We start from the raw sequence: 13905 nt of genomic DNA, 5'->3' as shown, positions 1-13905 counted from the left end.
CCAGCTTGACAGCTGTCCCGAAGGTCGTGAGCAAGGAAGTTTGGGCCGGGTAACAACAATTTCAGCCCTGACCCTGAGGACCCTGGGTGTTCGAACAGCAGTCAGGGTCTATATAGTGTTTACGAACTATGGGTATTTACATACATATACGGCCTGAAGAATTGGGCTGGGTTTTAGTCTGTAACACTAGCCAGATTCTAGGGGATATAATTCCTGGAGCTCAGAATATATCGATATTGAAAGCTTTATTAGGGCACTTTAAAGGCCCTTAATTGCGCGTAACGATAGGTTAATTGATTAATATATATCGCATCAATTAATCATGACCGAGTTGGAACACTGGTATGTAATATAATTTGAACATGGTTTTTTAATGGTCGATGCTTCAAAGGCACATTTAGAAATACATGTGGTAGCCAACATAGAGTATAATCATAAAATATGTTTTCAGCCTTAGCATTTGAGGAACGATTACATGTTGTAATATTAAGGAGGACTGAAGAGGGCTGAAGAATTCATTGTATCATAACAGGTGGTGAGGGCCTCGTGTATGAAACAGGGACATTCATGGATAGCCCTTAACAGCAGGTAAGTTACATAGTGTATTATTCAACCCGAAGTGAGATATGTTAATTAAATTACTTAGATCTAAATATCATGTAGTGGTGTTCAGTCACTAGACCAAGCTACCAACGAAAACTTGGCAGACCGAGTGATATTGCATGATCAGTGGCACCCATCACCAAGAAAACCCCAAGCCTCTTGGCCTATGATTACTTATCGATAATGCGTATATCGCACAGGGATAATTTTATGTAGCTCACCGTTAGATCTAGTCTTAGGGTGAAAAAAAAGTTACTGCGCCCATTATCTTGTCCTATGCTATGTTTGGGTGCATCACCTCCACCACTATGGTCAAAATACACGCGTATCAAGCCGTGTGTTCCGGTAGACTTCAAGCGACGTCACTCTTAGAAATAAAAGGCTGGGTACGGAGACATACATCACTGATAATGCGAGAAGTGTGACTCCTAGGGTTGTCGATCATATTGAGTGTGGTGCGTCGTGTGACTTGGGTTTATGGAGCTAGACTTGTGTTGGATCAGTGAATAAGAAAACAATATTACGGAATCTTCGGGCGCGATTTCTTCATGACAGGCCTAAATAGCGCGCCAATATAAGGCCCTTCATTCCGGAGTCTTCCCGCCCAATAATAACGTTGATATAATCCACCATTTAACTTGCGGCGATTTGATGATTGACAAATGGTTGAGGTTTAGGGAAATTCCACGGGTGGAGACTAGGTATATCTATAGATATCACATGATTTAGTCCCGTTAGCAGCTGGAAATCGATGCTAGCCTTGTTATTTAGCATTATTAAATATACCCCGCATGCGCGCATGCGCACTAGGACAGCGATGTGTTCCCCTAACATCCCCACCTACAAGGAACGTCTATATGCCCGAGATGGATGGCAAAACGACCTTAACCTTATAGTCCAGGCTATAGAGATCTTATGCTTTCTATTATATCCGCTATGTGTATGCTGATACCTCTGATATTTGTTATCTCTGGCATTTGTTACCTCTGACATTTGTTGCCTCTGACATTTGTTGCCTCTGACATTTGTTGCCTCTGACATTTGTTACCTCTGACTTGCACAGTACCGTATTTGTAATCGAGTGAGATTTCATGATACAAGGCAAAATTCCCGGGTAATTTTGTTTCTGATTTAATTTATTATTCTAGTGACCCCAGGAAGAGCCACTTGGCTAACATAAATCAGAGAAAATCTTTTTATTAATGCTAACATCATGTTTGCAGAAATGCCACCCTTCCTCATAATACATACAGCCACTCAGCAAAAGCGTTCGTGATTTGGTTTTAATGTCAGTGCGCACCGCCACGGTTACATATGGAGAAATGTCTCACTCCGAAATCGGAATCACGAACACTTTTGCAGAGTGGTTGTATATAACCTTTTGCTTATATATACCATGTCCTCCATTGTAAGGTATAAACCTCCTTCCTATCGAAGGTTCTCGAGCTCTTCTTCCCCTGCAGATATCTAAGTGAATGCCATCACGACCCTGCGCCCTTGCCTCGGTGACATAACTTCGAGGATATATACAAAACGAGTGATTTACAATGTCTAGGGCAAGCTTATCGAGGTCACTATTTGTCGTTTCCTTGAGGCAATAATAGATAATGTACATAGGGGATATCGTAGCTTGAATTTAGGGGTTCGCTTCAGTCATATGGATCGAGTTGTATTGTAAATGACCGCTCCGGAAATCCTTACTGTCTTGCCTTGAAAGATTTTGTTACATTCTATTTACTCGAGACGGGTTGACTAACAGATTGATTTGATGCGGAGGTCTTGAATTTGTAGCTAGCCCTTTGGCAAACACGGTCCATACATGAACACAATCCTACATCAGAACTAATAGTGTTAAAATCAGTCAGTTCGTGCACAGATGGCCTTCTCCATAAAACATGCATTCTGACTTCAAGCCACGACTTGTGTTGAGAAGTAAAATTCCATTCCTGAACTGACTGAAGGTCATAGTCCGACTGGCCCGTTGCTGCCGTCGTGTATCTATGAGGGACGCCTATTGGCACAGTTTTTCGTACAGTAGTCAGAACGTTGAATTTTTTGAGAGGGCAATTGCGGATCGTATGATATGAGCACTGTAGCGGATATCCCACCAATATGCAACAAACCCGAGGTTATGATACTCGGATGACTTGTGGCTCGTCTGAGTGTTTCCCCATAGTTCGCAGACAGTCCAGCAGTTGGCATTCTTTCCGGCTGCTACATAGTCTTGTTCAGTGGTTTCCAGACATTTGCGAGTGACAGCCTGTATTATTCGTCAACGGGGGTGCTAAAACTTATATTAGGAGAAAGAGACTTCTGACCTATAAATCAAACTAATTATATATAGTGTAGTGTAGTGTAGTGCAGTGTGTTGGTATATCCAGCCCCGGCTTCTGTAGGTTGGGGAAGTTCCGCACTGTGAAAAGTTGCTGGTTGTATGTATCATGTTCCGTGTCAACGGCCAAGATGAGACTAGGATACGATCTGGGATATAGAGGTGAGCTGATCTTTATATCCTGTAGCGGGTAACAGTGAAGTAACTCCGTTACTACCTATAGTTTTTTCTTGGTTCACTAAAGACATAGTGTAATACAATCACAAGTGGTGTATCACGACGGTACAGTCTGAAACTTGTTGATTGGTCGGACATACATTATCACTCGACGAAAAATATGACAGGTGGTAATTGTTGACTTCAATACAAGTAGGTACATACATGTAGTCGAGCAATTCTCGAACAGAAAAAACGATCACGATATTTGAGATATACAGCATAGCCTTTAAAGTGCGTCTATAACGTTATTTAGGTCATCTCATTATTTATTTAGTAACTAAGGAAATTCTCAGTAATTGAGTAGTGGTCATGGATATTGATGTAAGCAAACGAGTAAGGGGGGGTAAACGGTGAAAAGACATGAGTGTGCGAGAATATTCGGGCGGTGTATCACCTTTCCAGCTATTGCACTCAATCTTGTTTTGCCCAAACCCTGATGAAATTCGTTCGCTTCATAACAAAAATAAAATGCTTTTGGAACCCGTTTATTTCAAAATTTTTTTTGATAGATCCCCGAACCCCCACCATACAAGAAACAAGAACAAGAACAAGAAAAGTACACAAGAAACAAAATTAAGCAGAGGCAATATCCTTCTTGAGGGTTCCCAAGAAAGCGTGCTTCTCCTCTTTGGTCTGGTACTGTCCGTGACCGAACTTGGATGAGGTGTCGATCCATTTGAGGTCGACCTTCTCGAGGGATCGGCGGGAGGTGTGGATGAACATGGATTTCCTGAGGGTCATGACTCTCTTCTTGACACCAGGGCATGAACCCTTGATCATCACGAAGTCGTTCTTGACCTCACCGTAGTGGGGGAAACCACCAAGAGGAGTCTAAGGGTTTGTTAGCTCCAGTATCAACTATTTTGAGGGTAATGTGCTGTTTTGAGGACTTACGATAGTCTTCTTGGTGACGTCGAACTCGGTAGAGGCGTTACCAGCATCGCCAGCCTTTCCGATACGGTAGATCTTGTGGTTGACGGAGGTACGGTGGTGGTAACCGTCTTGACCAGCACGGGCAACAGTCTATCAAATATCGTTAGTGCGTGATTTTTGGGCAAAATTTCTGCAAACTGGAAATTTGACGCACCCATTGCACGTGAGCAGGATGCCAGGCTCCAATACAAGCGACCTTCCTCAGACCCTTGTGTGTCTTCCTTGGCAGCTTCTTGGTACCCCATCTTGATGTAACACCAGAGAAACCGTGACCCTTGGTAACGGCAATAACGTCGATCATCTCATTCTTCTCGAAAACGTCGCTGATCTCAATTGGCTTCTCGAAAAGGTCGCGGGCGAAGTCGACCTTCTTGTCAACGGTGCCACCGTTGACTTGGATCTCCATAAGGTGGGCCTTCTTTTGCTTGAGAGGAGTGAGGCGGACCTGGGAGTGGGCGAGGACACGGACGACGGTGCAGTACTTCTTGATACGCTCAAGCTCGAGGGCAATGGCCTTACCCTCACCAGCGTGCTTCTTGGCGTACTTGGTGAAAGCCTTCTTCTTTGACTTGTACCAGTTCTTGTAGAAACGACGGCGGACGGCATCTGAGAGATGCTCAGCCCAGACGGTGGTCAAAGAGCGGAGACCACGGGGAGTCTCGATGTATCCGACAACACCGACAGCGATCATCTAGAACGCATCAGTCTGAAAGCTCCCTCCAAACTCCACCAAATCCTTGAAAAAACATACAGGAGGAGTGTCAATGACAGTGACGGCCTCAACAATCTCACGCTTGTGCATCTTGGCACCGGGTCGGTCAAGATCACGGACAATGGTGGTCATACCAGCCTTGTATCCGAGGGCAGCGGTGAGGTGGACAGGCTTCTTCTGATCATCCTTGGGGAAGGACTAGATAGGAAACACAAGTAATATTAGTGACTAAAATTCCCTTCCCTCCTAGCTAAAAGCAACCTCTTCTGTGCTCTTCTTACCTTAACCTTTCCTCTGTGACGGGCGGCACGCTTCCTGGGAAGGAACGCAAGAGAACCGTGTCTCGGAGCTTCCTACAACACCATCAATATCCATTCCCAAAAACCATCGTTGAACCATTCCGTCGATCTTTCAAGGATTTATTTTCGGCGGGTTGTGGGTGAACATACGAATTTTCTCTATTGAAAAAAAGTTAAAGTTAGCATCAAAACCTTCAATTCGAGAAAATGAGAATAGGAACTTACGTGGGACATCTCGGACTATTGCTGGTCAGTTGTCGAATTTGATTGTTGTCGTTGGGTTGAGATTGTGAAGTTAGAATATTTGCCTCATGGAAATCGCTGTAGTGGGGCGAAATGGTGTGGGTGTGGGTTGTGCTTAGTCAATGGGCCTAGGGCTGCGAACCAGCAGTCACGACTGAACATGAAGAAAGCAGGGTAACCCTAGCTGTGACAATCTTGTAGGCGTGCAGACGAATATTATAGATCGTTTATACACGATATTGTGCGAAAATGCATGTAGGCACATTTGATTACTCTGCAAAGCACACCTATCCTGCTTTGCGCTCGATTCAGAACTACATACAATTCACCTATCGAAACCCTAACCCTGCACCGTTTGTTTCAGTACCTACGAGCTATCGAGTATGGGTATCGCGACTCTTACACCCTATCGAATTGGTAATGCTCCTTCTTTCTATCTTTTTTGGGCCTGAGTTTTACCAAACACTTATTGATTAACTAGACTACTAAGTAATATACACCAATTGCTTCCTGAACACCCATCCCCAGCACAGCTGTAAGAAAGAAAAGAAAGAAAGAAGAAAAAAAAACGAGGTCAAAAACGCCAAATATCGCCTACCCAACCTGTTACTCCCTCAAAAGATCTACATGCCAAATGGCTGGCTTTCCCTCAGGTCTGCCACTAAACCCTCAACATTACTCATGAACTCCCCAAGCATCCTTTGCTTTTCTTCGGTTGTTTTCTCCAGTCTGATGTCATCCTTCCTCCTGGATGTCCTGGACGGCTGTCTGTCGCCAGCAGTCTTTTCGCCGACCTTTTGCTTCGATGGCGTACTAGGTTTATCCGTGGATCCTGGCGCCGTCTCAGGCATGAGATAAAAGTACAGGAATTCCAGTATCTTCAATTTGACTTCTCTAGGAGTGTCGCGACGCTTGAAGAGCGAGGTAACAGTTGCGAGGCCATCAAGGACTTCGAATGTCTGATAAGGCATCAGTATTGAAACGTTCATGCAGGTGGTGACTGGGGGGAGGGTGGAGTTACTTACTCGAGTATTCGCAGGGTTATCCAGTAGCGCGCATACAAGCGTCAACAGAGTTGCGCATTGGACAGGCCCACTGTTGTCGGTATCCAGGAGATCCAATAGAACCTGCAGATAACGGTTCGTCAGCATGCCGCCTGTTTGAGGTCGTGGGGGGTTCAGCGGACTAACATTCATATGGATTTCACGTGCAAACAACTTTCGCGACGAAGGATGGAGCAGTAACAACCCTTGAATCAAGTCAAGGGTAGAAAGAATCAACAGATTGTTTTGACCACCTGCATGTTCCAAACGTCAGTTATTGCCTAGATCTATGCGAATTTGAAAGGTGTATTTACTAGTCGTTCTCCCAAGTAAACGTTCCAAGCATGAGATTAGGCGTATCGTGACTGCAGCCGCATTAGCTTCCTTATTATTATTTATTTCCCTTGTTCGCGCATCAACCAAACTCACCATTATATTCAAACCCGTTCTGTAATCTCATGAACTCTTTAAATACAACATCCTTTGGCCTGCTGGCCACAGGTTGGTTCCCAACTGCAGCTGCAGGGTTTGAACTCGATCTCAGTTTATCACCGTGACTTGAAGCACCAGTGTTTGCGAGGCACATTTTCGCTAGAAAACCTTCAAGGCATCGTAGTCCCTTGCGAATGTGCACCGGATCGTAGGAGGATAGGAGGTCAAAAGATGTAGACAGGAGATGCTCCATTGATCTACGTTTCGGGGTGAATTAAGTTGGTTTTGTTTTGTTTGGTTTTGGTTTATGCGTGTGTAGCAAAACGCGTAAAGTGGCGGCAGCAGCAGCTATGCGGGTAGCTAAGCAGAGTAGATCGATTTTGTGTGATGGATGTAAGAAGCTGAGTGAGATAAATCGATCCTATGGGACGATATGTGATGGGATGGGGATGAGGTTGGGGGGGTATGGAATATGATAGGGGGCTTTCACTCGGGAATGGAGAGAAAAGGAATAGAGCTACTGTAGGGCGCAGGCTGTAGGTGCTTATGTGCGTGATGCGTGAGATGAGTAGCGGAGGGCTGCAGTGTCAACAAGCGCCAAGATCAAGGGGCGGAGCCTCAGTTCACGTTTCCAGGACAACCGCTGATCGGGCTGGTTAATGCTTGTGGTGATCAGTCTAAACCTTCTTGAGGTCCACAAAACACCTCGAGCTCTCGAATCGTCCTGTTCTATTCGCTGCTAGCACCCCGCTACCAACTAAAATTATAATAATTGTTTCATTCTTACCGCATTCACCCTTTATATATTAGCCGTCGGAATATCCACCACTCATAGTTCAGCTGTGATATTAAGGGAGAGGCTGGGTGTGGGATACATCGAGTTTTGGATTGTTTTGATATTGAAAATCCGATAGATATTGGAGTTTTTACCCGAAAGGTTCTACCCTTTTCGAAAAACTCGCTCAAAAGGGGACGACGGGTGACCTTTTGCATCGTTTGATACTATTTATAATTACATGTACGTTCCGGTTTCGAATTGATAGATACATGTAATTCCACACACAAATACATGTCTTTATTGGAGAGTGATTACACATGTCTATATACTCGTGAAAGGGCATAATGATTTTGGTTATAAGGTACATCTCCTCTCCTTTTGTGACTTCCGGGTACAATACCAGTTCATGTTATTTGAAAATTCGTAAGTAAGCGCGTTGCGTTACCTTTTGTAGAGTCGGCGCGCGCGTGACGTAATTATAGGGCTGAAAACCTACCGGCCGCGATGCTGATTGCATGCAGGATCATTCAGAAAATTTCTGCAGAGCTGACAGATTGATTTCGTCTGTCTCTAGTTCTAGGACTGGTACTTGCATTGGTGCAACTGGGCTGATTAGTTATGATCAAAACAAACAAACACAATAGCGGGGTAAACTCATGATTAAAGAGGATTTTATGGGGTTTTGATCATTAAACATTAACTCAGACATTTAGGGAATCCTAGCTGTTGTTTTATTTTAACCGGCTTTGTCATGGTCACAAACCCCGATAACGATATTAACTTATACGAACATGATTATGAATGCTGCTAAATTCGACATTCATCAATCGTTATTGGATATCAATCTTCTTTCTCGTAAAATCATCTCAGCGTATTCGGGAGTGGCAATAACAGAGGCCATGATACATCATATCACACTTTACCAAGCATCAATCCTCATTAAAGAGATATCATGCGGTGCTATTAATGAATGATCGAGTTTCTTCCTTGCCTATTTGCTAATCCTGTCCTGGTACAAGTCAGAACTAGAAAAACCTAATGTTAATAATGTCCGTCTGAAATTAAGATAAACACTCCGATCCATAGCCCTGTGCGGTCTTCTGATATCTATAGTTGACATGCGTATATAGACCTAGTCAAGAGCTCTCATTTACTACTCAAAGCTTAATAGATAGAAGTACAGTTCGTCATTCAGATCTAGTACGTTGTAAGCCTCGATGCTGTCGTACCAAGGGCTATCTGCGTGAAGTAATGTAAATATATAGCTTCTTCTTCTTCTTCTTCGGCATGTATCATTACCACAAAACTTTATATGATAGGTTAAAATCACTAGGAAGAGCTGAGCGTATGCATCTTGTTGAACACCAGAAGTTGTTTGTATTTTGCTGGTCGATTCTGAAGGATTCCCATGGTCGATTCAATTGTTCAAGACGCGAGCCTGGACATGGATTTGTTAAATCATAGAATTTCTTTTTCAAAATGAGCGATCGCAGTATTCAAGCCAATGGGGTATGACTGGTGGAGGGAGGATGTATAAAACACTTGGCCAATTAGCGGAGGTCTTATTAGATTAAAGCCGTGATGACTATTGGTAATCAGTGATAGGCCTGTGGATTTATGTCAAAGATCGAAGCTCCACTAGTCGAAGATCCTGAGCGGTACATGTCGCGGGGTCCGAAGATCCCAAGGACTGGTGTAGTACACGCCCAAATGGCTAAAAATAAACGCTTTCAGGAACGAAATCAAGTTTGGCGAGAGCTATGTATGTACAGTATCCGGTAGAATTATTGCGAAAGTCAGAACTAAAAGGGTGGGTTTCTTGGCCCGTGCTCACTGCAAAAATTCCTTTGAGGGCCAATGGGACTATCGGGTCACGGAAAACCCACTTTCGCATTAATTCTACCACAATCTGTATATACAAGGAATACTTAAGCTTATAGATAAGAATTTCGAGAGAAAATACCAAGAAAACTTTAGAATCCGTCAGGTGTACGTTAAAGGGTCGAATTGGGCACAGAACCCTAGGAGACCAAAGGAAAAATGAGAAACATGCACGGCAATGCATGTATTTCTTGCCCATAAATATTACTGGGAGGAACGATAGCGGCTTGTCCTCAGTTCACCGGTTCATAGGGTCAGCGTGAAGATTTTGAGATTTGGTAGATGGGGGTGATACGATAAAAAATTTGAACCAATAGCATCTATGGGACTTGACCAGCCGGCTTCGGGTATATAGACTATATTGTAATGCAAGTAACAACTTAGAAGTCGGCATTCATTTACCTCCACACACATATTTCGTAAGGCTATGCTGATACTCAACCAAGTGGTGGACTTATATCTCATCCGAAAACTTTGCAGGAAGTAGCTAAGCCTTGTAGCGAGTGGTTTTAATGAAATCTCGATGCCTGGGCGATAGAGTTTCCTCGTATTATAATCATAACCACTTGCGGTTCGCCAACTGAGCGAGCTCCCGTTATGTTCTTTAGAATTTACCGGAACCAAAGAAAATCGGATCTAGCCTCGTTTCCAGGCTGTATTACGTAATAGTAACAAGGTCAGGGTAATGTTATTACAGCCACACATCCAGCCACATCATGATATATCACGTCAAACCTTCATACAGCCTGGTGAATTTGATCCTCACCACATACACCTACCACCGCCACATCGTATACTCTGCCCCTAAACCCCCAATTCAATTCCTAGTGCACCATTTTCCACGCGCAAGGTATTCTACACGCACGGCGTACCCTACGCGTACCCATATTCTTGTATGTATGTCTACATTCCTGCGCTCATGTTTGCCCGCGCATCTGTGTCACCGCGCTCCTTTTTCCCCGCGCATCTGTATCATTGCGCCCCTGTTTCGCTGCGCACCTCTATCCTTGCGCTACCCGCTCTCCTGTTTGGCTGCGTACTTCTATTCTTGCGCTCCTTTTTGCCCGCGCATCTCTATCCCCGCGCGAGTACACGGGCGTGAGGATCCCCGCGCGAGTACACGGGCGTGAGGATCCCCGCGCGAGTACACGGGCGTGAGGATCCCCGCGCGGGTACACGGGCGTGAGGATCCCCGTGCACCTTTTATATTTTCCTGCGCAAGGATAATCACGCGTACTCATATACTAGTGCGCGTGAAAAAACACTGCACCTCACATAGATATATATCCATACTAATATCTTGCTTGCCCTTTAGCTCGCAATTAAAGCCGTACACCAAACATGGCAGGGCCAGCTCGCAAGCGCACCCATACTCCTGGCCCCACGACGCCCCCCCCCCCAAAGCGCTCACGCAATGCCCGAGTGGAGGAAACCCCAGATCCAAACTCCACCCAGGAGCCAGACCCCAAAAAGAAAAAGCAGCCTGCTTCAAAACCTACCATTAAGCCTGATTACGCACCCAATCATCTCCGCAAGTTCATGCGAAGCTCTAAGGTTTGACCCCCCCCCCCCCCGCGCCCTACAGATATTCCCACGCGCTGCCTACTAACCTTCAATAGTCGATTGAAGAATGGAGCGCGCGCGTGCCGCTTTACTGGGCCCAAGTATTCTTCGTGCGCGCCGGGTTTCTTCAAGCCCCTATACGCGCCCTCTTTAAGCAACTCCTGCCCGCCGAAGAGTTGTTTGCCAAAGCCGAACTTGATCTTCTTGGCGACTTCCAGGCTGCGCACGATAAGGTTTTAAACCATCTGGTCAAAAAGGTCAAGCAATACGCCCAAATCTTCCAGGAAAGCCCCCTCCTGGAAGACTATCTTAAACGACGGTCCCTTGCAGAAACTGCGCATAGGGTTCGCCCCTCCCCACCTTTGGCGGACGTTACCGCTTTTGGGATGACGGAGCTCATTGAAATCCACACGCCCCTACTGATAGGCGTGCCCACGGTGAAAGCTCCGCCTGGCCATATTGGCTGGCTCGAAGATGATACGGATGAATACTGGGAAAAGACCCTGCGCGATAGATTTTGCGTCGCTGTGGGCAAAGCTCTCCATCAGTGCGGCACAGACCCCATCAGCGACCTGGGCGATAATTACATAGCGACTATCTTCAAGGACATAACCCCTGCCACCAATTCCCCCCTTATATGGCCTCCGCCAATTCCCTCCACCCCCATCAAAGACCGTCCACCCGCCTTACTACTGCCATATTGCCCCACGGAGAATTCATCGCAAAATAGCGGCTACACGCCAGTTCTCCCCACTCCCCCATCGCCGCCACATGGAGGTTTACTCTCCGACTTTGACGACCCTAACTTTGACTTCACTGGCATCGTGAAAGATGCGGAGAATGCTGTTTCGAGTACCAACCAACAGATCGCAGAGGATGTAAGCAAGTTCCGGGCTTTGCGCGCTAAATCTGCGGACCTAGTGGACGCAGATATATTTGCGCGCCCAGGAAATCTTGACTCCGCCTGTGATTACAATGAAGAAACTCCACTCTCCAATACCCTCGCCAAGATATACGCGCGCTCCAATATTTACATGAAGCATGAAATTCATCAGCGGGTAATCCTCGACGAGTGCAACAGCATGGATACTATCGCCTACGCTGCCCTACGCCGTAAGGAATACCTCCTCACTGCTACTCGTAAACAGCACGCTCTTATTGAGCAGTACAAAAGAAAAAGAGACAAGCTCTGTGAGCTGTACGGAGAAGAACCATCGCTCCTCGAAAATTTGTCTAACGCAACGCAAGCCATGGAAACTGAGAGAGCATATACTACGCGCGCGCGCGATCAGTCCAAACAGCCAGCGCAACAGATGCAGCATCACTCCAACCCCTCATGGCAAAACCACCCCGCCGAAGCTCCTGGCACCGCGCAACAAGCAATGTCGCCCACCAGCGCCTTCTTCGGCATTCCTCCTGCGCGCCTACCCACCGAGCATATTTTTAAATCGCGCAAGGTAGCAAAAGCCCCGCCTGCAGAATCCTACGTGAGCTCGAGAGGTGACATGGGCTCCCAATATCACCACACGGCGAACCCTTCTGCACCCCTTAAAACCATGAGAATAACCCCCGAGCGTAAAACGAGTGAGCACGCGCCATCACCGCTATCTACGCAAATGGATCCTCAATCGCCCCGCGAAAACATCACGCGCGCGGGGTCGAGATATTGGCCCCCTAATATGACCACTGCGTTTCGTGAGCCTTCCAGTGAAGCTTGTAGTGTCATTGACCTTGAAGCCGAGGATGTTGTCGATTCTGGAGCGCCCCTCCCTACCCCCGCGCCCCTCTCTACCCCCGCGCCCCAGACTCCCCGCTATGGCCCTAGACCGCAGAGCCAGGGCTTCGAGGATAGGCATAAAGGGCTCTATACAAGGCAAACCTCCAGCAGGGCGGTTTTCCCACCTAAGCTTGAAGTGATAAATGAGAATGAGGCAGGCTCCTCCCCCACCGTCCCCGATACCCCCCAGCACGAGGACGTCAATACCGATGCGCGGCGCCCCACCCGAGGCTCAGCAGAAATATCACAGAAGACGACAGATGTCGGCAATTGGGTGAATGCAATCCCCTCGGACGGAGATGTAGAAGGGGGGGCAGAAAGTCTAGAAGGGGGGGCAGACAATCTAGAAGGCGGGGCAGAAAATCTGCCAAAGCAGGATTCTTGATTTTGGTGCGAGCTCCATTTCTCGCGCCAACCAGGCCGTGTCTTTAAAGGGTTTCTTTTATACTAACCTGTGTGCGCTCTCTATTTCTTATAGCTTACCTGTGGTAGATGCGCGGGGTATCATTCTTTCTTGTTCCTGGTGGTGCGCGCTGTATTTCTTGCGCGGGGGTATCATTCTTTCTTGTTCCTGGAGGTGCGCGCTGTATCACTTGCGCGGGGGGTATTCATTCTTGTTCCTGGCGGTGCGCGCTGTATCTCTTGCGCGGGGGGTATTCATTCTTGTTCCTGGCGGTGCGCGCTGTATTTCTTGCGCGGGGGTATCATTCTTTCTTGTTCCTGGCGGTGCGCACTGTATTTCTTATAGCTTACCTGTATTTCTTGCGCGGGGGTATTCATTCTTGTTCCTGGTGGTGCGCGCTGTATCTCTTACGCGGGGGGTATTCATTCTTGTTCCTGGCGGTGCGCGCTGTATTTCTTGCGCGGGGGTATCATTCTTTCTTGTTCCTGGCGGTGCGCACTGTATTTCTTATAGCTTACCTGTATTTCTTGCGCGGGAGGTATTCATTCTTGTTCCTGGTGGTGCGCGCTGTATCTCTTGCGCGGGGGGTATTCATTCTTGTTCCTGGCGGTGCGCGCTGTATCTCGTGCGCGGGGGGTATTATTCTTGTTCTTGGCGGTGCGCGCTGTATCACTTGCGCGGGGGGTA

General features: G+C 46.6%; 3 protein-coding genes across 3 annotated transcripts; 1 reads left to right on the top strand and 2 right to left on the bottom strand.

The window, feature by feature from the left end:
• Nucleotides 1–3727: 3727 nt before the first annotated feature.
• On the bottom strand, nt 3728–5332 carry H6S33_011491 (uncharacterized protein; the record flags this gene model as incomplete). Its single annotated transcript, XM_044842858.1, has 7 exons — nt 3728–3985; nt 4049–4177; nt 4242–4778; nt 4839–4997; nt 5081–5152; nt 5249–5257; nt 5324–5332. 7 exons carry the CDS (start codon nt 5330–5332, stop codon nt 3728–3730), a joined length of 1173 nt encoding a protein of 390 aa, XP_044696259.1.
• A 632-nt stretch (nt 5333–5964) lies between these two features.
• On the bottom strand, nt 5965–7069 carry H6S33_011490 (uncharacterized protein; the record flags this gene model as incomplete). The annotated part of the gene is made up of 5 exons (XM_044842857.1): nt 5965–6300; nt 6367–6468; nt 6532–6638; nt 6699–6749; nt 6814–7069. 5 exons carry the CDS (start codon nt 7067–7069, stop codon nt 5965–5967), a joined length of 852 nt encoding a protein of 283 aa, XP_044696258.1.
• Nucleotides 7070–10816: 3747 nt separating this feature from the next.
• Nucleotides 10817–13200, top strand: H6S33_011489 (uncharacterized protein; the record flags this gene model as incomplete). Its single annotated transcript, XM_044842856.1, has 2 exons — nt 10817–11029; nt 11095–13200. 2 exons carry the CDS (start codon nt 10817–10819, stop codon nt 13198–13200), a joined length of 2319 nt encoding a protein of 772 aa, XP_044696257.1.
• Between the last annotated feature and the right edge of the window lie 705 nt (nt 13201–13905).

This window comes from Morchella sextelata (genome assembly GCF_020137385.1).
Source record: "Morchella sextelata strain SCLS chromosome Unknown scls_6, whole genome shotgun sequence".
Classification (NCBI taxonomy): Eukaryota; Fungi; Ascomycota; class Pezizomycetes; order Pezizales; family Morchellaceae; genus Morchella; species Morchella sextelata.
This window is presented reverse-complemented; position numbering and strand designations above follow the sequence as displayed.